The sequence below is a fragment of the Rasamsonia byssochlamydoides genome (assembly GCF_041956645.1).
Source record: "Rasamsonia byssochlamydoides strain NRRL 3658 unplaced genomic scaffold VTN77scaffold_10, whole genome shotgun sequence".
Taxonomy (NCBI): domain Eukaryota; kingdom Fungi; phylum Ascomycota; class Eurotiomycetes; order Eurotiales; family Trichocomaceae; genus Rasamsonia; species Rasamsonia byssochlamydoides.
Genome location: NW_027192393.1, coordinates 138,461 through 160,436, shown reverse-complemented (window position 1 = coordinate 160,436; position 21,976 = coordinate 138,461). Strand labels below are relative to the sequence as shown.

The following is a 21,976-nucleotide window of genomic DNA, read 5'->3' as shown; positions in this document are numbered from 1 at the left end:
TGGCTTGAGATAAAGTAGCAGTTACTACTGCCTGTAGTCAACCAGCATGGGCAGCAATCAGATTGAGACTGACCATGTTGATGTGTTGATTGTTGGGGGAGGGCCAGTAGGTATGTCGGTACTAGTCAAATTCCTTGGAATTATTTTGCTTTTTTTCTTCCCTTCTCTTCTCCTTTCTTTTCCAGCTAGAAAAGTAACTATACACCAGGCCTCATCACCGCGTATCAACTCGCCTCGACACTGCCTCGCCAACAACACCCCCGCATCCGCATCATCGAGCAACATTCCAAATCCTCGCAGGACAAATATGGCCGCGCCATCACCCTATATCCGCGCACCTCCGAGATGCTCGATCAGCTGGGCCTCGCCGATGACCTGGCCCAGCGCTGCTTCGCCTGTTGCAGCACCGTCGCGTACGATCCGCATGGCAATGAAGTCCACGGGCGCGGCTGGTCCTTCATGGAGAACATGAAGGACTCCGCCTGGGACTTTGCTCTCGTTCTCCGACAGAAGTACCAGGAGGAGATCTTCCGATCTGCCCTGAAAAGGCAGGGTGTGATCCTCGAAGCGCCCGTCGCCTTGGTCGACCTCACCGTCGATGAGGGCGTTCAACAAGGCGGTTACAGCGTCACCGCGACGCTCGAGAACGGAATCACCGGAGCACAGTCCATTGTCAAGTGCAGATACCTCGTGGGCGCAGACGGAGGACGGTCCTTCGTCCGACGAGCCCTGGACATCCTCTTCGAAGGCAGCTCAACCGAAGATAAATGGGTGCGTATCGATGGCATCGTCGAGACCAACCTGCCCAAGCCCCGGACATACTGCGCCATTGAGTCTCCAACTCACGGGAACGTCCTCTGGGCAGCTCTCGACCACGGCGCTACTCGCATTGGATTCGCCTTCACACCCGAACGACAGAAAGCCTACCCGATCTTTGACGAGGAAGCAGCCGTCGCAGAGGCCATTGCCTCTGTCAAGCCGTTCTCGCTGTCTTTCAAGGAGGTCCATTGGTACACCATCTACAGCGTGAGCCAGCGCATCGCCCGGCACTTCTTCATCAAGGACTGCGTCTTCTTGGCTGGCGACGCCTGTCATACGCACAGCTCCGGAGCTGCCCAGGGGATGAATACAGGCATTCATGACGCCGTAAACCTGTGCTGGAAATTGTCTCTTGTGCTCCAAGGAATCGCAAAACCAGACATCCTCACCACCTACGAGGCCGAACGACGTCCCAACGTGCAGAAGCTCATCGACTACGACCGGGACATTGCACGTCTGATGACGATGCAGCTGCCTGTGGGATGGACAGGCGATCCCCATGCTGACCCGAACGAGATCCTGGGGCAGGTCATGGCGGAGGCAGCGTCGTTCACGAGCGGTCTGGAGATATCCTACGCGCCGGATGACATGCTCAACATCGTTATCGGATCGCCTAGTGCTGCTGTCGTCAGTCCTGGGCAACGTGGCCCTGATGTCGAGCTCCAGAAACCGGGCACTTTTGAGACAACCAGACTGCAGAAGGAGACGCCGAACAAGGCCTGTTTCTACGCGGTCGTTTTCACGGGGGATCCAACCTATACGTCTGCGATCGTTTCTACCGTCTTTCCCGCGCTTCAATCGTCTTTTCTTGTCCCTGATTTGGCCTCTCCGTTGGACTTGGACTTGGTCGACAATAACAATGAGGAGGAATCAGATAGGAAGATATCAACCATCTTATCATGGCGAACAATCATCGCAAGCAGTGACACCCCTATTCGTATTCCCTCAGCGTTCGAATTCCTAGGAGGCATACAGCCGATGGGACGAGCATTTTTCGATCGGGGTCACAAGGCCCATACGCGGTATGGGATTGATATCAAGCAAGGCGCCATTGTCGTCTTGAGACCGGATGGCTGGGTTGGGACAGTGCTGGGCCTGATTGAGAGGGCTGGAGAGGAGCTGCAGACGTATTTGGGGCGGATTTTGGTATGAGGGAGTGTCAGCGGGCCTCTGTATGGCTTTCCTTTTTGGCTGAATGACAACGTCCTCAGAACAATTGATTCTGTCAGACAGCTGTGACAGCAAGTGTGGGTCGATCATCTTGTAGTGACGATATCCATCCCGGTTTTTTTTTATATATATTTTTGTCTAGCATCCTATCCATTCACGCAATGCTGCCGCCATTTTTATATTGTTATGTTGTTAGGTGAGATGTGAAGGGAATCGAGTTACCATATGTACTTTTTCACTGCCATAATATATCTAAATTCAAGAAGGCATAAAGAAAAAAAATAAAAAGTCTTGCAGGTCTCGCTACGCTCGTCTGGCAAAGAAGAAAAATGTCTGTTCTATTCATGGGACTTTTGTACCTACCACAATATAGTTTTTATTCTCTACTTTCTAGGTGGGCTACCTTCTCATATTCCTTACAATATTCTCTTTACCATATTTCCTGTATTGGGTATGTATGTACCTAAGTAGTATTTATTATCTACATTCCAGGAGGGCTCCCAACGTATATCCTTGCTATATAGGTTTTGCTATATCTCTTACTAATTAAATATTTGTCTCCCTCACTGAGGCATATCCTTTTACTATAAGTTCTTACCAATATGCAATCCTATTGCCAATTTATATATCTCTTGCTAATAGGGGGGTGGGCAGATTTCAGAATTTTTTTACAACCACGTGACAGTGTGCAAAACCAGTTGAAGTTTTTATAATAATTTTTATAATCTGGTGATAATTATGGTGATGGTGACAGCAGTTCCAGAGTGATGGTTGTCTCCACCTGCAAAGTCAGCTTAAAGTAGCAGCGGCACTAAAGAGGGCGGAACGTCATTGCCGGAATTGTCTTGCTCCTCTCTATCTATCAGTTCTGTGCATCTCTCTCCACCCCGCCCAAGCTGACGAATTTCACCCTCTCAGACAAATTGGGGATTACCAGCCTCTGCCCTCCTTCATGCAGCTGTGTAGCAAGCGCATGGAGATGAGACATCTTTGAGTTTACCCCACCTCTGCTGAACTTGATGCGGAGCTTCCAGTGCCCGACGAGAATTATCCGCGATTGAGTGAGACTGAGAGCGTGAGCGTGAGAGACAGACAGAAAGAGATCTCCCTGCCATGGCCTACGTGGTTCCCATCCATCGCGCTAGCAGCATCCGCCATGCGCTGAAGCTGCAATTCTTCAAGCCGGAGGAAGACTGCCTGGTGGTCGCGTATGTCATGCCCTTGTCTATCTCTCTCTCGCCATCCATGACAGACTACTAACACATTGAGACGATAGCAAAGCAAGCCGGCTCGAGTTCTACTCCCTCACCCCTGATGGCCTCAGTCTGACCACCTCCCGCGCCCTCTATGCCAAGGTTACTATGCTGGCTCGCCTGCCGGCGCCCGCGAATTCCCCTACGGACCATCTCTTTGTCGGAACAGACCAAAACACCTATTTTACACTGTCATGGGATAGCACGACCAGCCAGGTCCGTACAGAGCGGAGCTATGTCGATCTGGCCGACAAGTCGTCGCGGGAGTCACAGACGGGCGATCGATGCTTGATCGACCCCAGCGGGCGATTCATGACCCTGGAAATTTTCGAGGGGATCATCACGGTGATCCCCATTATTCAGCCGAGCAAGAAGAGAGGGAAGCTTGCTGCGTCCAACAGCACCAACAACTCATCGGAACCCCCGCCACAGATCGGGGAATTGGGCGAACCAGTCATGGCCCGAATCGACGAGCTGGTGGTGCGCTCGTCCGCTTTCTTGCACGTTGAAAGCAAAGCACCGCCGCGGCTGGCCTTGCTGCATGAGGATACCCAGCGTAAAGTGCGGCTGAAGGTCAGGGAGCTGCAATACACTCCCGCCACGTCGAGCAGCAGTGCAGAGGCTTCCTTCGCTGAGGGAGAGGTCTTTGCCCAGGAGCTGGACCTTGGCGCGTCGCATCTGATTCCTGTCCCTGCTCCGCTAGGTATGTTTTTTTTTTTACCAACAGGAGATTGATGTCTGGTGCTAAGATCTTGAATACAGGAGGTTTACTGATTCTCGGGGAGACCTCGATCAAATATATCGACGACGCCAGCAACGAAACCATCTCCCAGCCCCTCGACGAGGCTACCGTCTTCGTCGCCTGGGAACAGGTCGACGGTCAAAGATGGCTGTTAGCCGATGACTACGGGCGATTGTTCTTCCTCATGCTAATTCTAGATTCCAATAATGAGGTCGAGAGTTGGAAGCTTGACTATCTGGGGGATACGTCACGCGCGTCGGTGCTGGTCTACCTGGGTGCGGGTATCACCTTTATTGGGTCTCACCAGGGCGATTCTCAGGTCATTCGGATTGGCGATGGTTCCTTCGAGGTTATCCAGACGCTGTCGAACATTGCCCCCATCCTCGACTTTACCATCATGGATCTAGGCACTCGAGAAGGGGAAAATTACACCCACGAGTTTTCATCCGGCCAGGCACGCATCGTTACCGGGTCCGGTGCGTTCAACGATGGCACCCTGCGAAGTGTACGGAGCGGTGTCGGCATGGAGGAACTCGGAGTCTTGGGGGAGATGGATCATATTACGGACCTATGGGCATTGCAGGTCTCCAGCCATGGAGAATTTTCGGATACGCTTATGGTTACCTTTGTCGACGAAACGCGGGTGTTCCAGTTCGACTCGGAGGGTGAAGTCGAAGAGCTGGACCAGTTCCTGGGCCTGAATCTCTCGGAGAACACTCTCCTCGCGTGCAATCTGCCTAATGGCCGCATCCTGCAAGTTACGGAGCATGGGGTACGCATCGCAGATACAGAAAGTGGCATGGTGACGTCCCAGTGGTCTCCGCCCAACCAGCAGGCGATTACGTCCGCCTCGTCCAACGATGAATGCTTGGTCCTCGTCACTGGAGGTCAGGTGTTGTTGATCCTCGATGTCCGGGATGACCTCAAGGTGACAGCGCAGAAGGATTTCGGAGTGGACAACCAGATCTCAGGCGTGACCATTCCAGAGTCGCCCACACAGGTCTGCATTGCGGCCTTCCCGCAGTCTGCGCGAGTGTCCGTGTTGTCTCTGGCCGATCTAGAGGTGCTCCATTCCAAGTCTCTGGGCGCAACGGGCGAGGCTTTCCCGCGGTCCGTTTTGCTGGCGGACATTCTCGCCAACAGCCCGCCGACGCTGTTCATCTCCATGGCCGACGGCAGCGTGGTGACGTTCTCGTACAACGCACAGGACCATTCCCTCACTGGGACGAGCAAGCTGATCCTGGGTTCGGAGCAGCCGTTCTTCAAGAAGCTCCCGCGGGGGGACGGCTTATTCAATGTCTTTGCGACGTGCGAGCATCCCAGCTTGATCTACGGATCCGAAGGCCGGATCATCTACTCGGCGGTGAATTCGGAGGGTGCGTCTCGCATCTGTCACTTCAATACGGAAGCGTACCCGGGCTCCATCGCGGTCGCGACCTCACGGGATTTGAAGATCGCTTTGGTGGACAAGGAACGGACGACGCAGATCCAGACGCTGCCCATCGGCGCCTCCGTCCGACGAGTGGCGTACTCGCCGGCGGAGAAAGCGTTTGGTATCGGCACGATCAAACGGACCCTGAAGGATGGTGCCGAGATTGTCGAGAGCCAGTTCGTGCTGGCTGATGAGATTATGTTCCGGCGACTGGATTCGTATGATCTGCGTAAGGACGAGCTCGTCGAGAGCGTGATCCGGGCAGAAGTTCCCACGGGCAAGGACGAGAAGGGCGAGTCGATCTACAGGGATCGGTTTATCGTGGGGACTGCATACCTGGATGACGATGGGGAGGAGTCGATCCGGGGACGGATCCTGATGTTTGAGGTCAACTCGAATCGGAAGCTGAGCCTGGTTACGGAGCATCCGGTCAAGGGGGCGTGTCGAGCGTTGGCGATGAAGGGTGAGAAGATTGTGGCGGCTCTTGTCAAGACGGTTAGTCTAGTACCAGTCTTCGTCGTCGTCGTCTTACTAGGCGTCTACTAACGAGTCTCAAGGTGGTTATCTTTAATATCGAGACGCAATCGTTTGGAGCAGTCAAACTCAGCAAAGCTGCTGTGTACCGGACGTCGACGGCACCAGTCGATCTCGCCGTCACTGGCGATATCATTGCTGTGGCCGATTTGATGAAGAGCATCTCGATTGTCGAGGCCTCCGGGGATCAGGTTCACGTACCGACCAAGGAGGTGGCTCGGCATTTCTCGACGGTGTGGACGACGGCGGTGGCAGACATCGGCGAGAATATGTGGCTGGTCAGTGACGCTGAGGGCAATCTGATTGTCCTCCGTCGGAACGTCAACGGCGTGACGGAAGACGATCGACGGCGGTTGGAGGTTACGAGTGAGATGCTCCTGGGGGAGATGGTCAATCGAATCCGACCGGTGAATATTCCGCAGACGTCGAGTGTGGCGGTGACCCCGAAGGCGTTTTTGGGGACGGTGCGTACACAAACACTCTCCGTCTGTCTGTTTCTTTCTCTCAGTACTGAACTAACAGCTTCCAGGTCGAGGGATCAATCTACCTGTTCGCCCTGATCAACCCCGAACACCAAGACTTCCTCATGCGGTTACAAACCGCCATTGCAGCCTATGTCGATTCCCCAGGCAACATGCCCTTCAACAAGTTCCGCGCTTTCCGGAGCGCGGTGCGCGAGGCAGAGGAGCCCTTCCGGTTCGTGGACGGCGAGCTGATCGAGCGGTTCTTGGTCTGTGAGCCTGCTGTCCAAGAGGAGATTCTCGGACTGGTTGGTGGGGATGCAGAGGTGGAGACGGTCCGGGAGATGATTGAGGCGCTTCGACGGTTGCATTGAGTAGCCTAGACAGGCACGCACCTAGACGAGACGAATAGCTAAACTATCCTTTATAGAAGGATCGATCTGTCAGAATGGATTCTGTAACTGCACACAGGATGTACTGTACCTAAACTCTTACTTCATAGATCTAGTCTAAGGTGAGGAATAATTGATGGATTGTCATGGAATGAAAAATAATGATAGCACCAGCACCCAATGCCTCTTTGATAACAGCCTTAAATAAAGCCCTTTTCGACTACTTTATAGTAGATTTAAAAAAGCTCTATCCAGAATACTATTATCTATGGATCAATTCTTTTTACTCTAACCCTACTGAGTGGTATTTTAATTAGATTTTTTTTTTTAAAAAAGAAATCGGGACTATTATATATATAGTTGGAATTCTAAAATCTTTAAGAAGCTATTATTATATATATCATCTTTGTATCTCATATAAGGTAGGTTCCCAGATAGCTTTAAAGGAGTTTTTTTTTCTTTCCCCTTTAAGTATTCTTCATAGGGGAGGAGTTGCTAATATAGTTACTTTTAATTTAAGCCTTCCCGAGAATAATTGACTACTTACAGATATAAGCTTTTTACATTCAAAGAAATCGGCATTAATGGAAGAAGAAAGCTTTTGTGCCATCTTTATGGCTATTCAAAGGGTAAGTATTGAAAAAAAAATGTATATTAATTTATAAGACGCGTGATGCATTGGAATTTTTTTTTGGCATGGTGGCAGAAACTTTTATTTACAGTAGTCTAATTTTTTATTATTATTAAAGACTGGAGCCAAATAATTGATTGAGAACTTTTTCTTTTTCTTTCTCACACCCTTTCTTGCAAGCAAATATCAATTCGTTGAATGAATGTAAGAGCTGTCAGAGCGGAAAATGCCGCATCAACTGTGAACACCATCATGTCAATGTGTTTTGGGATTAAAAAGGAAAAAGAAAGCAAAAAGAAAGGAAAAAAAAGAAAAGAAAAAAAAAAGAAAAACACAACCTGGCTTGAACAACTCTCAGCAAGTCAACACATAGAGCTCCATCCCATCCCACCTCCCGCCCTTACCCTTTCCCAAAGTAAACAAAGAAAAAAGGAGCGCGCGCAAGAAAGAGATCAATTGACCTTGCTAGCAGCTAACCCGGAAGGCGATACCGGCTGTAAATCCAAGAGCTAGAGAGATAAACACAAGCACGACAAGACTCTGTTTTCAGGCCGCTCTGAGTGGAGGCTGATGTTTGATATTCGCGATTAGCTTTTTCGTTCTGCGTGGTGGAAAATGATGAGGATGTGGAGGGAGACTTACCACGCTTCGCAATACTTGTCCACCCTTTTTTCTGTGAGGCAAAACCCACACGGTGGCGACCAACGGTGCTTCAACAATTGTCGCCATGACGGAGAACGACGGGAGATGGGTGGAATAGAGATGTCAGTTTCTCCCCCACCATGGTCCAAAGCGGCCCGTAGTAGGAGCGGGTCAACGTCCAGTTGGATATCGATATTGATGTTCACGGCATTTTCTCCTCGGGAAGGGGATAGCTTGTGATTAGATGATAGATGATTGTTGTTTTTCGTTCTCTTCGTGTGGCGATTGGTTTCCTGTGTCCATCGGTTCTTGTTTTTGTTCTTGTTCTTGGATTCCCGGAACTCTTAATCGGCGTCAGTCTCTTCCTCTTCTTCTTCTCCAGCTGATTTGCTTTCCTCCTCAACGTTTAGTCGGAGATTAATTCCCATGTTCATATCGCTTTCACGCCCAGAATGTAGCTTGCGATCATATAATAGATCGTTGCTTTTCATCCCCTTCATGTCTCGATCGCTTTCCCAGGTCCGTCTGTTCTTGAATTCCCGAGACTTTTGATCGGCATCAGTCTCTTCTTGTCGAGCCTCTTTCCTTTTTTTTTTCCTCGCTTCTCCATGGTCCGTTGAGCAGCATAGGTTTTCCACCTCACTTCGTACAGCTTATTCACATCTTGCGGTTCGCAGGGTTTGGGGAGTCGATCACTTAAAGCCAGCCAGAGTTAGTATTTCGTAGGTGTAGAGATCAGTGCTTGGAGGGGTAGACATACGCTTGCCAATCACGATAGGTCCAGATTCTGGTGCCACCAGGTGTTCTCTTTTCCGGCGGGGGGATATATCCGGAAGAAAGAACTGATGAATGAGTAGGTGAAGAAGACCGAGGAAGGAATCCTTCTCTTATCAATTCTTCTTCTTTCTCTCTCAGGACTTGTGAAGGGCTTGGCCAGTTGCTGAGGTCCGCTCAGCGCCAATTAGCTGGATCATTAAGTAAAGCGATCACTTCTTCAACATCTATTTTCTGCTTTCGATATTCGAGCATTCTGTCGAGTTCTCTATCTTTGGAGGAATGGCTGCTTTCTTCTCCTTTTCATTTCTTCTTCTTCTCTCAGAACGGAGGGATGACTTCGGATATCCGGGTCGTCGGGGTTTGCTGGGACATGTTTAACGTTTGGATCGTCAGGTAACACAATCGCATTCATAACATAGCTATTTTTGGATGAGTGGATGCTCGAGGCAGAACGAGGAAGCTCTCCTTCTTCCTGGTTTTCTTCAATCGAAGCGTTTGGATCCTCGAGTGATTCTGCCGCTTCCGCAAACCCCTCATTATCGCCCTTCCTCGGTTGTTCCAGATCATCTTGCCGCCCTTCGGGAAACGCTGGGGCAATTACATTATCATCAGATCCGTCAAGGCATAGAGAATGATGCCCTGAATCCGTTGGTTCTTGTAGACTTTCTTGCTCTTCTCCTGGGGTCGACGAAGTTGATTGGAGATGTGGTTCGCTAGAGTCCGTCGTGAGCCGTTTATTCTCAGGTTGCTTTTTGGCGTTTTTCTTCTCCATTTTCCCTCTCTTCCTTTGGACATTCTTGAGTCTCCTCACCAGAGACTCGGCATTTATACCGTCCTCAAAAGGTACGACGGAGGTCATAGACATTTCTGTTGGCGAGGTAAAGCCAACCGTGAACACCGTGTCAAACAAAGATTGTCCTGGTAAGGCAATACAAGGAACGTGAGAAGACTTGAAGGCTAGACATCTAGGCAGAGGTCAAAGCCGTCGGGGCAAGCGCGACGGCAGATATGCAGTGAATACACGTGATCCGTACATCTGTAAGCTAAAAAAAAAAACTGACTGTAACTACATGTTCATTTATTCATATTGATGCCATAGACAAGTACCTAGGTAGATTATTTTCCCAAACGACTGCTGCGAACGTATGACTTGTTATATAAATACATAATCATTCAACTCGTCGAATATCACGAGTAATTCTCCTTGTCCTGTCATCCACGAGCCAACTAGAAACAATCGATGTTGCGGAACTGATTATTGCAGACATCTGTGAAAGAGAATCGGACACAGCCAGCTGCTTAACCATGTGTTGGTACCTGCCTTTGTTGACTCCCAGACTATCTCATCGCATCCCACGATTATCTCTGAGGGAGCTCTTCAAAACATGAGTATCATCAAAAACCCTATCCATCGAACCCTAGTTTCCATCTTTTCCCCCCATGGTCTTCTATCCCTCTCCTAGCTCTTTTCCTTTGCGGCCTGTGATCAGATAACTTTGGTTCCCTTTTTCAGGAATCACGACATAAACCCAGCATCTGCAGCTTTGGAGAATTCACGCATCAGCAGACACTACCATACGACATCTGCCGCCTGTCCACAGAATCATGGATCACCCATCACTTGGCGATGTTATCCTACACCTTATTCCTCTCGATCTTGGAACTGTACGAGCTATGCGAATACCGCAAAACGTCAACCGTATCATGGATCTGCACACAAACTTCGGGAATCCGGGGATAATTATTCAGCTGAGCTTTGCTCTTCACACAAGAGAAATTGCTAAAGGCTTCGTCTTTGGAATTGACAACACTTGATGTGATTCTAAACTCAGATGGTGTTTCTGGGCGTCATTTCGCCATCACCTTCAACCCTTCATCGGGAATCCCTCTGGTGGTGAACAAGTCTCCTAATGGTATTGTGGTAGGGACAAACATGGTCTGGAAGCCTGGCGAGTCTCGGGTCATCGAGCAAGGCATCACCATCAAGTGCGCAGGTTGTTCATTTACGGCTCGGGTCCCCTGATCGTGGCCAATACCAGAAGCAATACGAGCAGAAGTTGGGGAAATACCTCGGATATCTCCTAGCTGCCGGTCCAGCAGTCTCCATGAGCTTTCATGTAACACCAATTCAATTCCGCGGACGCATTGGTCCGTATCTGGAAGTCAACAATCTCGGGAGTGGGGGGTTCGGCGAGGTTTGCCTGTTTGCCCACAGCGAAACCGGAGAAGTTTTTGCTGCAAAGAGATTTCGAGATCCTAAGAGTCTCGCAGAGATCGACAGGGAGGTCAGTACTCTTCGGAAACTTTCTCACGTAAGCAAGAGATATTCCTGATATTATGCAGACACGCCCAGCTGACCAAATTGCCGTGGACAGAAAAATATTGTGAGGTTCTATGACAGCATCCTCGAAGACAATGAATCCCTTTGTTTGATCATGGAGTACCTTCCCCACGGTAACTTGGAAAATTGCGGGAAACTGGAAGCACTAGTTGTTGTTGAGATACTTTCCCAGTGTCCTGAAGGTATTGCGTATCTCGACAGCAACGGCATCATGCATCGGGATATCAAGCCAAGCAACATTGTCTTGCAATCCGAATTCCCAGTTTTTACCTCGTATCCCGTCTATCCTTTACTTATTTCAGTTTTCAGTTTTAATGACAGGTCATCAATGGAAAAATCAATTAATCAACAATATTTTAAACTCATCCATCAAGCCCTTCCATCTTTTTAGATTCGAGCCCGTTTGACACAGGTGGCTCTCTGGTCTTTTTTCCAGGCTGTGCCGCAGATAAAGGTGGAAGAAGAAGAGGAAGAGTGGTGGTTATGGATCGCTGACGTTGTCTATCTTTTCTTTTTCCTTGTCGAGCCGGTCTATATCGGGGCACACGGGCCGGAGGGAGTGACCAGCTTATCTGGTATCAGTTACTCGTTTTGGAAAGGGACAGCCGACCAGGCACGTGTCATTTATCTCGATCAGACTAAACAATATCCAACGCAATGATTGGCTCATGCCGAGGCCAAGCTTTCCTGTTAAGCTTTATCTCCTGCCAGGGCCAGATAAACAGGAATCACGTGCTTCATCAAAACACGCAACATTCCGCAATACGGGCCCAAAATTGTTCAGCAAGGATTAATTAAGCCGATCTAGTCCGTAGAGTGGCTGCAATATTATTGCTATTATTATCAGGGACTGGCTTAACAAAGTTTGGAGGCATTCCCCGCTGCAACCATGGCAGATAAGGGCCAGGCACCGCACAATCCACCAATGGCAAACCGTCGACACATGACTCCCTGTCGATTCTCCTTCCTATCCTGAGCTATCGCCCCTCATGTGCCTATTCACGGCGATGGACTGTTTGCATAAAGGGGCTGCCTCGCCCGCCATCGTCATGCCACTCACTCACAACCGAGTGAGCAGGCCCGACCCAAGATGTTGGTCCTACAATTCGTCGCCATTGCCGCCATTGCGACTCTCTCGAACGCTGTCCCCACGTCAGTCAAGCAGGTCAGGCATGTCCTGCACGAAAGACGCCTGAAGCCCGCCTCCGACTGGGTCAAGGGCGCTCGCATCGAGCGCGATGCTGTGTTACCGATTCGGATTGGCCTGACCCAGACCAATCTGGAGAAAGGTTATGACTACCTGAGTATGTATCAGCCTTTATCCACCTAGCTTTGTGGATTTTAAAGCATGATTGGACCCTCCAGGCCTGTCCTGCAGGTCAATCGACATAGTCTGAACTCCTATTGTAACTTATTTTCATCGACTGACTCCTAGTTCTTACAGTGGAAGTGTAAGTGACACCCTTTACCATTGATCCACCGTCGCATCGGAAGCATATTTCCTCGTTTCGACTGGCTGAGGAGGAGGAACTATCAATAAACAAGACGGGGAATGACTGGGATTGAAGCTGATGATCCATGCCAGTTCGCATCCGGACTCTCCAAAATATGGCCAATACTGGTCGGCAGAGGAGGTGCACCGCATGTTTGCCCCGCCCGACGAGGCCGTCGAAGCAGTCAAGGAATGGCTCACCTCTTTCGGAATCCACGACTCGCGAATCGTGCACTCTGAGAACAAGGGCTGGTTGGCATTCGACGCAACTGTGGACGAAGCTGAGAGACTGCTGCTTACGGAATTCTATGAGCATGATCACAAGTTCAGTTCTAAAGTGCGAGTTGGATGTGATGAGTAAGCGCTCGCTGTGCTGTCTTTGAAGAGAATGCCTTGTTGATATGTGCTAGGTACCATGTCCCAGAGCACCTCCAGCCGCACATCGACTACATTACTCCTGGTATCAAACTTACGCCGGTTGTCAAGAGGACTGTCCAGGTCAAGCGAGGATCCCCTTGGTATCCGAAGCGGCCAAGACGTGTCTCTGTCAAATCTTCCCCATTCCAGGGGTTTAAGCCGCCATCCGCTGCTAACCTCCCGGAAGATCTGCAAGGTTGCGGTACAGATATCACGCCGACATGCATCAAGGCTCTGTATCAGATTCCGAATGCAACCTCGGCAACACCTAACAACTCTCTCGGCCTTTACGAGCAAGGAGACTATTTCAACGAGGGGGATGTCAATTTGTTCTACGCACAATATGCTCCCTGGGTTCCCCAGGGCACCTTCCCCATTCCAGCACTTATTGACGGCGCCAACTATTCTGTTCCCGCGTATAGTCCTTTGAATGGGGGTGAAGCGGATATTGACATCGACATGGCGTCAGTAGACATAAATCCCACTTGCTTGTTACTGGATTGCTGACTCGAAAAAAGGTATTCCCTAATCTATCCACAGAATGTGACCCTCTATCAGACCGACGACCAAATTTATGGGCCGGAGGAAGTTGCGACGACAAACCTTTTTAACACTTTTCTCGACGCTCTCGATGGAGTACCTGCCCCTCCCCCCCCCCCCCCCCCCCCCCCCTATCAGACTAGACTTGGGCTAACTTCTTCAGTCATACTGTAACTACACCGCTTACGGCGAGACTGGGGATGATCCATCCATCGATCCTGTGTACCCTGATCCTGCAACTGGTGGTTATAAGGGTAAATCTGCCGTGGTCTTCTTGAAATTGAAAATATACTCACACTGCTCCAGGCCAGCTACAATGCGGTGTCTACAAGCCCACCAACGTCATTAGTGCTTCGTATGGGCAAGCCGAAATTGATCTGCCCATCAACTACACAAAGCGCCAGTGCAATGAGTTCATGAAGCTCGGTCTCCAGGGTGTTTCCATCTTGATCGCTTCCGGAGACTACGGCGTCGCCTCATTCCCTGGTGATGGCGGATCAGCAAACGGCTGTCTTGGGCCCAAAGGCACGATTTTCAACCCGCAGTACCCATCCAACTGCCCATACGTCACTTCCGTTGGAGGCACCATGCTCTACCCGGACCAGACAGTCGAAATTCCCGAGAGCGTCATGCACGTGAATTTGAGCGGCACAGCCCAGAATTTCAGCTCCTCTGGAGGATTTTCCAATTACTTCCCCCAGCCGTCGTACCAACAGGCCGCGGTTGCCAAGTACTTCGAGACTGCAGACCCGGGGTATCCCTATTACTCCGAGTTCAGCGTCGACTTCAACACTACGCAGGGCTTGTACAATCGCATCGGAAGAGCGTATCCCGACGTCGCCGCAAACGGAGCCAATTTCCGCGCGTACTTGGACGGTACCGACTATTATTGGTATGGGACGAGTCTGGCTGCGCCGTTGTTTGCTTCGGTCTTGACTTTGGTACGTCTATCGATCTTGCAATGAGCAGATCCATCCGCATCACCGCGCGATTTGTATCCTATCCAACGCCTCATCAAACCGGAGCTTGCACTAACATGAAATCCCCTAGATCAACGAAGAGCGCTTCGCCGTTGGGAAAGGTCCAGTCGGGTTTGTGAACCCCGTCCTATACGCCAACCCGGACGTCCTGAACGATATCACGAATGGTACCAATGTTGGATGTGGTACAGAAGGCTTCCATGCCGTCCCAGGGTGAGTTTCATTCCAGTCCACCAAAGCGACTCCACCTCTTTTCATCGTAGTTGGGCGGAAAGAATCAGGCTGACTGCACTACAGATGGGACCCGGCGACGGGACTGGGGACGCCAAACTACCCCAAGATGAAAGCTTTGTTCTTGTCATTGCCGTAGAGCGAGTACGCTGTCAATTAAAAAGTTGGAACTGGTTGACAGTGAAGATTGCCCTAGCAGTCAGAATGATCTACAAATTGAGTACAAATTCAAATTATCCTTGTATTCCTTGTATATCTGACAATCTCCAGCCTGCAGGACATCTAACTCGTATTTATCCTTCTATTGTCAGATATTTCCCGATGCCATAATATTGCAATTGATTCACTGAGTAAGTATTGAAAGAAGCGCAGGGGAAGTCTTTTCTTCCTATTTTCTAAGTTTCAAGGTACTGTACATTCTCCAGACTTGGGTTTGACCCGTCTGTCCATTTGGTAACCTGCATATGCATGTGTGATGTAAGGCTATCTAGACATAATCAAGCTTTAGCTCTTGCCTTTTGAGTCAAAGATGGGATAAATATCAATACCTCTTCCTCTTCTGCCCTCCATCCGGCTCCCCCGACAGACTAAAACGCTCAAAATCAATCGCGACCACACGGTTGAGTTCCTCGTTCCAGAGGAAATTACGCCAGGCCGTCGTGTCATCAACATCGGCGCCCCTGGCCTTGATCCTCTTGAGGCAAGCGTCATGTTTGCTGTCGTAGTCCACCTGCTTCTTGTCATCGCTGTCGTCGTCATAGAGCATGCCGAAATCGAGTCGGACTCCCGCCCAGCTGAGCACCAGCATCCGCACCGTCTTCTCGCCGTGGTACCAGTAGGGGCGTTGCGGCCGTAACTCGCCGATGCAGACTGGCACGTCAAAGCCCTGCAGGGGCCGGAGACGGTTGTACACTTCGATCTCGTGTTCCAGGTAATCCGCTCCGCGGGCAGTGGCCGCTTTGATAGTCACCGTGTAGCCGTGCGAGACCAAGCTGGCCTTGAGTAGGAAGCCCGTGTTGCCGCGGATATGGAGCGGTTCGAATTCTCGATCGGGGTCCTCGTCGAGCTGGTGCTGCAGCCGTCGGATGAATTCCTCGGCGCTGAAGGGCTGCTTGCGAGACCCGTGCTGACGCACGTTCGGACACTGGCGATCCAGGGCGCCGTCGGTTACCAGGCCGCGTAGGCAGGCCATCGTGCAGTATTCTCTGGTGACGCGTCCTCGTCCATCGCCGTCTAGTTCTCCGTCGGAATGGTCGCGGCTTCGTAGGTGGTAACGCGTCCCGGAGGGTGACTTCAATCCCAGCGGTTTATATTCCAACGAAGGAGGAAGTTTTGTGCGAATCGATTTCGGAATGGCCTCCAGCACGTCCATGTACCGGACCTTCCACGTCTCCATTCGGCTGGCGGTGTCGTACCATGTCTGCAAGGGCGTGGACGCTCTCATGGCATGGAGGGTGAAGGTGAGCACTTGGGCCACCGCTGTGCGACGGAGATGGTGCTCGTCGCCATCGACGACGTCGCGACTAGGAATGGACAGGTGGCACTGAGCGCTGGACGGGTCGTCGTAAGGGATGTGCAGGAACAGAAAGGCTTCTCCCGTGAAAATATACCCGTGACGGACTCCGCGACTGACCATGTACGAGTAGAATTCCGTGATGGCAGCGGCAACAAGGCGCTTGGCCCAGCTTTCAAAGCTATCCGGCTTTTTGTCAATCACGTCGCGAGCCGGCTGCATCTCCTGAAAGCCTGCGATGAGCACAGGCACGCTCAACTTCTTGGGGGTCTTGAATTCGATCGCAAAGATCGGGATGCGCTGTTCATTGTTTCGCCTCTGGATACAGAAATGATAGTCGCCATCCTTGCGACTCCTGAAGCTGGGTTTGTCGTCCGCGAGACTGAACCGCTCTCGAAGGCATTCGTTCCGGTGCAGTTCGGATACGATCCACTGCACAACGTGCTCGACCATGCTGTTGTGAAGCTCTTCGACGTCCCCTTCGTAAAGGATCCGCCGGTTGTTGCGCCAGTGGATCGAGTTCCACAGGACCGAATTGTGGCGCCCAAACACGTCCTGACAGATAAATGTGGCTTCGCTCAGGAAGGCATCCCAGACCTCCTCCTGCGCGCGGAGGAAGTCATCCCACACGACGATGTGTTGAGGATAGGTTCTGTTCACTGGAGCTCCAGGGGCTGTCAACGCTACGCCAGGGTGGGTTTCGATTTTCGAGGAGATTTGATGCAACTCCTTGAGCAGGGAGAATAGCGAGTATCCTTTCGTGTAATGGCTGTCAGGCCTGGATTCTGCGTTGCTTGCAGGACGCTGTCCTTCGCTGCGTGGCTGACTTCCTTCGTCTTGTTGAGACGACATTTTGCAACGTGGGGAAGAGAGATACGCGCGTTTTGATCAGGAATCGTCAGTCAGCAGTATTCCAGCGAGTCGATAAGGAGGGATCCTGGTTAAGCTCTGAAGATGAGAAAAGCGAGAAGTACGAAGGATGAAGAGATGAGTTGTAGCTATCCAGACATCCACCAGACAGTCGACCTTTGTCAACCATAGAAACAAGCAGGGCGATGGTTGCCTGCAGGTCTTGGAACTGGGACATCTCAGCTGATTCTGAAATAAAAAAAATAAACAAAAAAGAAAGTCTTAAGGACGACGAGTTCAGAAGGGTTCAAAGGAAGAACGTGGGTGTGAGTCTCGGCGAAGATCTAAGGGGGAGCATGAAGCATGACTGAGAGCCCTAGCCCCGAGCCATAGCCCCTGAACTTGCCTGGCAGGTAACTGGTACCTCTGAAACATCACGATATTTTTGGTTCTTTGAACAGGTAGAGCACATAATCACCTCACTGTGAGCCAGATGGTATACTACCTAGGTTAACGTACTATAATCCTATCATGTCTCAGCAGAGGGTATTGGCTCTTCCAGACATAGGGCTTAGGGCTAGGGCTTAGGGTCAGAGTAGCATGCCTCTCTTGCCAGCCTAATGAGGCATTTCTCGCCAACTTTCCCCCACCAAAGATATAAGCTCCTTTACTCATTTTGATACCTCGTTTGATACCTAGTATGCTGAGACAATACTGTACAGAAATAGGTAAGTAAACAGTATTGTACATATGTATGTACATTACATACGGCAGCAAGGTAGATTAGCTGATAAATATGTTCCCTTAGGTTAGTCCCTGAGACTTATCCATCTCCAAGGATTATGAAAGAAAGAACTTGCAAAGTTTCCAAAGAGACATACCAAGAATGAGAGACGTCGGTGTGATATCTGTTTGACGGAAGCAAATCGGACGATTGATTGATTTTGACGAACTAGACAAAGAACTGGATAACTAGAAGATGAGAATCATGGGAGAATCTAGGCAGATTATATGCCCAAACTCTAGAAGGTCGATCAGATTCCATCACCTTTCCCAGGCTCGGGTAACCGACGCTGACAATATCATGATGCAAATTCTCAGGGTGGTTCACTCGGGCTTCCGGCCATACACAACACAACTATAACCAGCAGTTAGATCTCAAAAAGAAACAGAAAGGACAATCAAGGACTCAATTTGCAAGTCAAACAATCCATGGATTATAGGATTTTTGATATCATTCAAAGCTTCAGCTGCCAGAACAGTTACTTCCTCAGGCTTCCATGATTCGAATCTTGTCAATACAGCCACAGCAGCTGCCTTGGCACCAGACTCAGCCTGTAGGAGATTCCAAGTCCCAATCTTTTTCTGCGAGAAGTTAGCAAGAGTTAAAAAAGTAAAGAAGGTAGAAACGTACATAATGTGGGTCTTTGGGCCAGACTCCCATTGGCACCAGGTATTTCTGGACATGGATGTCCACAAACCCTGCTTCACGAAACCATTCCTCCAGGTAGGGCCCAGGTCTGGTATGATATCCCGCCTTCTCAAAGGCAGCATATAGTACTTTGAAATAATGCTCAATTTCTGTGCCTTTGGTGGTTCCATCCTCAGACCGCATATGTGCATCCCAGTCCTGAAATTCCACCCAGCCTCCAGGCTTAGTATAGCTAGTAAAGCAAGTCAGCAACACCTAAGACGAAAGTAGTCGAGAAACCGTACTTATAACATTGCTTTATCAATTTCCTGAAATCCTTGATAGAGTAGGCCAGATAGCGGGCATGGATGAAGTCAAATGGACTGTCGTATAGCCATTCAGATTCAATATCGTCAACGAGAAATCTCAGATTTGGTGGGACCCTATAAAGTCATTCTTTAATACCTGTTCGACAGAGAATAGAAACTCTTACTAACATAGATGGCTGGGTAGGACTCAGATCGTTGCCAATGACCTAGGTATCTTAGCTAGATGCTGATTCCATGGCAGGAGGGATACTTACCTCTGCAGAAGTGTACTCATCGGCTACAAGATAAGTCTCGAGAATAAAAAGGCGTCCTGTCCAATGGCTTACCAAACGCAATTGCCCATATCCCAGTCCCAGTAGCAAGGTCAAGAACTCGCTGTGGTGATCCAATAGGTGCAAGAAATAGTTTCCTCCCCATTATTGTAAGCGTTATCTCATGCATTATGTCTAAGCGATCGGCCTCTTCCTTATCATTGGGTAGGAGGTAACCTTCCAGTAGGTTATTAATAAACTGTAAGACTGCAGAATTCTGGGGTAATCCTGGAAGAATGGCTGGGTCTTACTGCCATCACGATAACCATGGTAGCGCATGCCGTTCTCATGGCGGTAATTCAGCACAGAAGAGGCTAAGGAGGTGCTGCAGCTTGAGCTGGTAGATGTCAGTTGCATAATTGCAATAAACATAGAAAATTTGTCACCAACATCTCGTGCCCATAAGTAGAATTATTATCGGTAGCCTAAGGTCCGTTAAAAGTTGCTGTCAAGAAATATTGGATTTTCTTTACGAACCTGAGCGTCCACTTCGACGGCAGGTTGAACCTGGTGGTTTTGCGCTCGAACTTCTGCCATATTGGGTTGTGTTTTGGTGATAGCACAAAATGAGGCAAAAGCAACAACTCTCCGTCAAAGTCCTGGACGCGCGATACGAAAATAATGTGGTATTTAGGGAAGAATGCGCCGTGATCGAATGGCTGCTCTTTATGACCGCCTGAGGTTACCCTGCCTTTACCGTTTCGTTGACACGAATCAGATTCCTGTAGATCCATGACTCATTGACTCCTCTCTGTGACTGCGGAATGGTATATTGCATGTCCGTACTGACACCATCGGTCACTTCAGCTGGTAGCATCTACAATGGCATCAATAAAACTACATTAGTAGCACATGCCAAGTCAGTCCAGCGCTGTTATTTTCAAGATAGGCATGGGCTGCTGTTGGTCAACGTTTCGACCTCTGTCTTGACACTCCGGCTCATGTACTCCGTACGGAGTATTAAAGTAAAACGGCACATATATATTGCAGCAAAGCAAGTTGGCCGTGATGTGGACAGATGGAGTTCTTCTCCTAGGAAGTTTCAAAACTTAGAGAATTCAGCCACCTTACTAGCATCCAGATCCTGCCCTATGGTGCCTGCAGAAGAGCTCCGAATCATATAGCAAATTCCCGAGGTTGGGCCTTGGATTCGCTGGCTTTCTCCTGGCAGATATCTGCTTTGCCATGTGGAGGTGGTCAGTGCGCCTGTCATATTAGCCGGGGACCCACCCTTATCCTTTTATAGATTAAGGGCATCAAGTTCTTGTAACCTTGTTGCGGGGGCATGATTTTTGGACTTGATAGTGGAAGTGTACGAGTATTCTATTAAAACTATGCCCCACTTTCTTTCAATGACCTAATAACTCTGTCCTGTCTGTATCACTTCTCTTTTCTTTATTTTGTTCTCCTCGTTTCCGCTCAAGAATGGTGGGTGTGGTCTTTACTTTTGTTCCAATGAAGTTGCACCACAGAGGGGTCAGATGGAGAAATCAAGAACTTGAAAGAACGCTGAAACTGCATAACTAGACAAGAATATCAAGACAAGAAACAAACTCATGACATGGCAAGTGGACCTCTGAGATAGACACAATAATAGGTACCTTCTTAGGAAGCAGGTCAGCGGGACAGGCCGCGGAACCGTTACTTAATGCAGCCACTTCCCCGCGATAGCCGACCAGTTTCATTTATCCATACTCTGTACTCTGTATTCCAGGATCATCGAGTTGCAGAGCTTGCATGTATATGACAGGTCGGACCTATACTATAACCTTTGCTGCAGTCACGACAAGCGATCAAATCAAACCCCACATGGCATTTGTGTTAGTGCCTCGCGGAAATGCAAAATAATCCCGCTAGCATAGATTATTTTGGCATTTAAGGCAGGGCACGCAAACTGAAGCAAAATAGTTCCTGTCTGTCCGTCAATGTCGGAGGTATGAGTGGCAAGAAACGTCGACAGCAAGGACAATCTCGAAAATTACTCGCCAAATGAATTGGAAGGCATCTGTCTCCGCCAGTTTCCCGAGCTGATCAACGAGGCCACTTTCTTTTACTCCTATCGTTCTGGCAGGAAACGGTGGATGCACCGGCATTCTGACTGTTGGGGAAGCTTTTCCAGATGCAGCCCTTTATAGACAGTTCTTTTCCAACCCGAAACTCATGCCCTGAACGCGATTTGGTTATCCCCTCCCACGGTGGGATAGTTGAACATTACGTTCTAGACACACAGCGCACAAGGTTATGTTATGTCACTTATAACATCCATGAAAAGAAGCTGGGCCATTGAGGTAAGAAGGTTCACCGTACAGAGCAATGAGACCTCCCATGTCATTGGGAAAAATCACGAACATGCAAGCGCAGAGTCGAACAATAGAGTGGCCATCATCAAGACAGGAATCACTGGAATTGTATCAGCTATCGTCTTCCACATACTTCCAAGTTTCCATCTCCAGGTCTCTGAATCTCTGGATCTCTGAATTAAGGGCGGTTCAAGGAGGAAGTTGAGTATACGACGACCTCGTAACGTCCACGGTTCCAGCCTCTCCCGCGGAAAATCCCGAAGATGCTAACCCAACTCTTCCTCCAATTCTATAAAGATATAGAATAACTGCCCAGGAAATACAATCTAGTCATGCCTCTCCCCTTTGGAAGGGATTCTTGAATCGAAATCTCCTCTCATCTACAACCGCCATTTCACTTCACCTCGCA

At 49.6% G+C, this 21,976-nt stretch overlaps 6 protein-coding genes across 6 annotated transcripts; 3 read left to right on the top strand and 3 right to left on the bottom strand.

Moving 5' to 3' along the window:
• Window positions 1-46: 46 nt before the first annotated feature.
• Window positions 47-1,971, top strand: VTN77DRAFT_396 (uncharacterized protein; the record flags this gene model as incomplete). Its single annotated transcript, XM_069419965.1, has 2 exons — window positions 47-110; window positions 209-1,971. The coding sequence occupies 2 exons, from the start codon at window positions 47-49 to the stop codon at window positions 1,969-1,971; spliced, it is 1,827 nt and encodes a 608-aa protein (XP_069280457.1).
• A 1,131-nt stretch (window positions 1,972-3,102) lies between these two features.
• Window positions 3,103-6,785, top strand: VTN77DRAFT_395 (uncharacterized protein; the record flags this gene model as incomplete). Its single annotated transcript, XM_069419954.1, has 5 exons — window positions 3,103-3,197; window positions 3,266-3,945; window positions 4,005-5,911; window positions 5,974-6,414; window positions 6,480-6,785. 5 exons carry the CDS (start codon window positions 3,103-3,105, stop codon window positions 6,783-6,785), a joined length of 3,429 nt encoding a protein of 1,142 aa, XP_069280456.1.
• Window positions 6,786-9,118: 2,333 nt separating this feature from the next.
• Window positions 9,119-9,718, bottom strand: VTN77DRAFT_394 (uncharacterized protein; the record flags this gene model as incomplete). Its single annotated transcript, XM_069419943.1, has 1 exon — window positions 9,119-9,718. The coding sequence occupies one exon, from the start codon at window positions 9,716-9,718 to the stop codon at window positions 9,119-9,121; it is 600 nt and encodes a 199-aa protein (XP_069280455.1).
• A 967-nt stretch (window positions 9,719-10,685) lies between these two features.
• Window positions 10,686-14,993, top strand: VTN77DRAFT_393 (uncharacterized protein; the record flags this gene model as incomplete). The annotated part of the gene is made up of 11 exons (XM_069419932.1): window positions 10,686-10,747; window positions 10,799-11,138; window positions 12,273-12,498; window positions 12,639-12,645; window positions 12,780-13,043; window positions 13,097-13,567; window positions 13,622-13,739; window positions 13,807-13,897; window positions 13,950-14,584; window positions 14,694-14,836; window positions 14,921-14,993. The coding sequence occupies 11 exons, from the start codon at window positions 10,686-10,688 to the stop codon at window positions 14,991-14,993; spliced, it is 2,430 nt and encodes an 809-aa protein (XP_069280454.1).
• A 402-nt stretch (window positions 14,994-15,395) lies between these two features.
• Window positions 15,396-17,219, bottom strand: VTN77DRAFT_392 (uncharacterized protein; the record flags this gene model as incomplete). The annotated part of the gene is made up of 1 exon (XM_069419921.1): window positions 15,396-17,219. The coding sequence occupies one exon, from the start codon at window positions 17,217-17,219 to the stop codon at window positions 15,396-15,398; it is 1,824 nt and encodes a 607-aa protein (XP_069280453.1).
• Window positions 17,220-18,323: 1,104 nt separating this feature from the next.
• Window positions 18,324-19,804, bottom strand: VTN77DRAFT_391 (uncharacterized protein; the record flags this gene model as incomplete). The annotated part of the gene is made up of 10 exons (XM_069419910.1): window positions 18,324-18,354; window positions 18,424-18,581; window positions 18,631-18,880; window positions 18,933-19,070; window positions 19,125-19,162; window positions 19,211-19,233; window positions 19,283-19,444; window positions 19,519-19,604; window positions 19,658-19,692; window positions 19,745-19,804. 10 exons carry the CDS (start codon window positions 19,802-19,804, stop codon window positions 18,324-18,326), a joined length of 981 nt encoding a protein of 326 aa, XP_069280452.1.
• Between the last annotated feature and the right edge of the window lie 2,172 nt (window positions 19,805-21,976).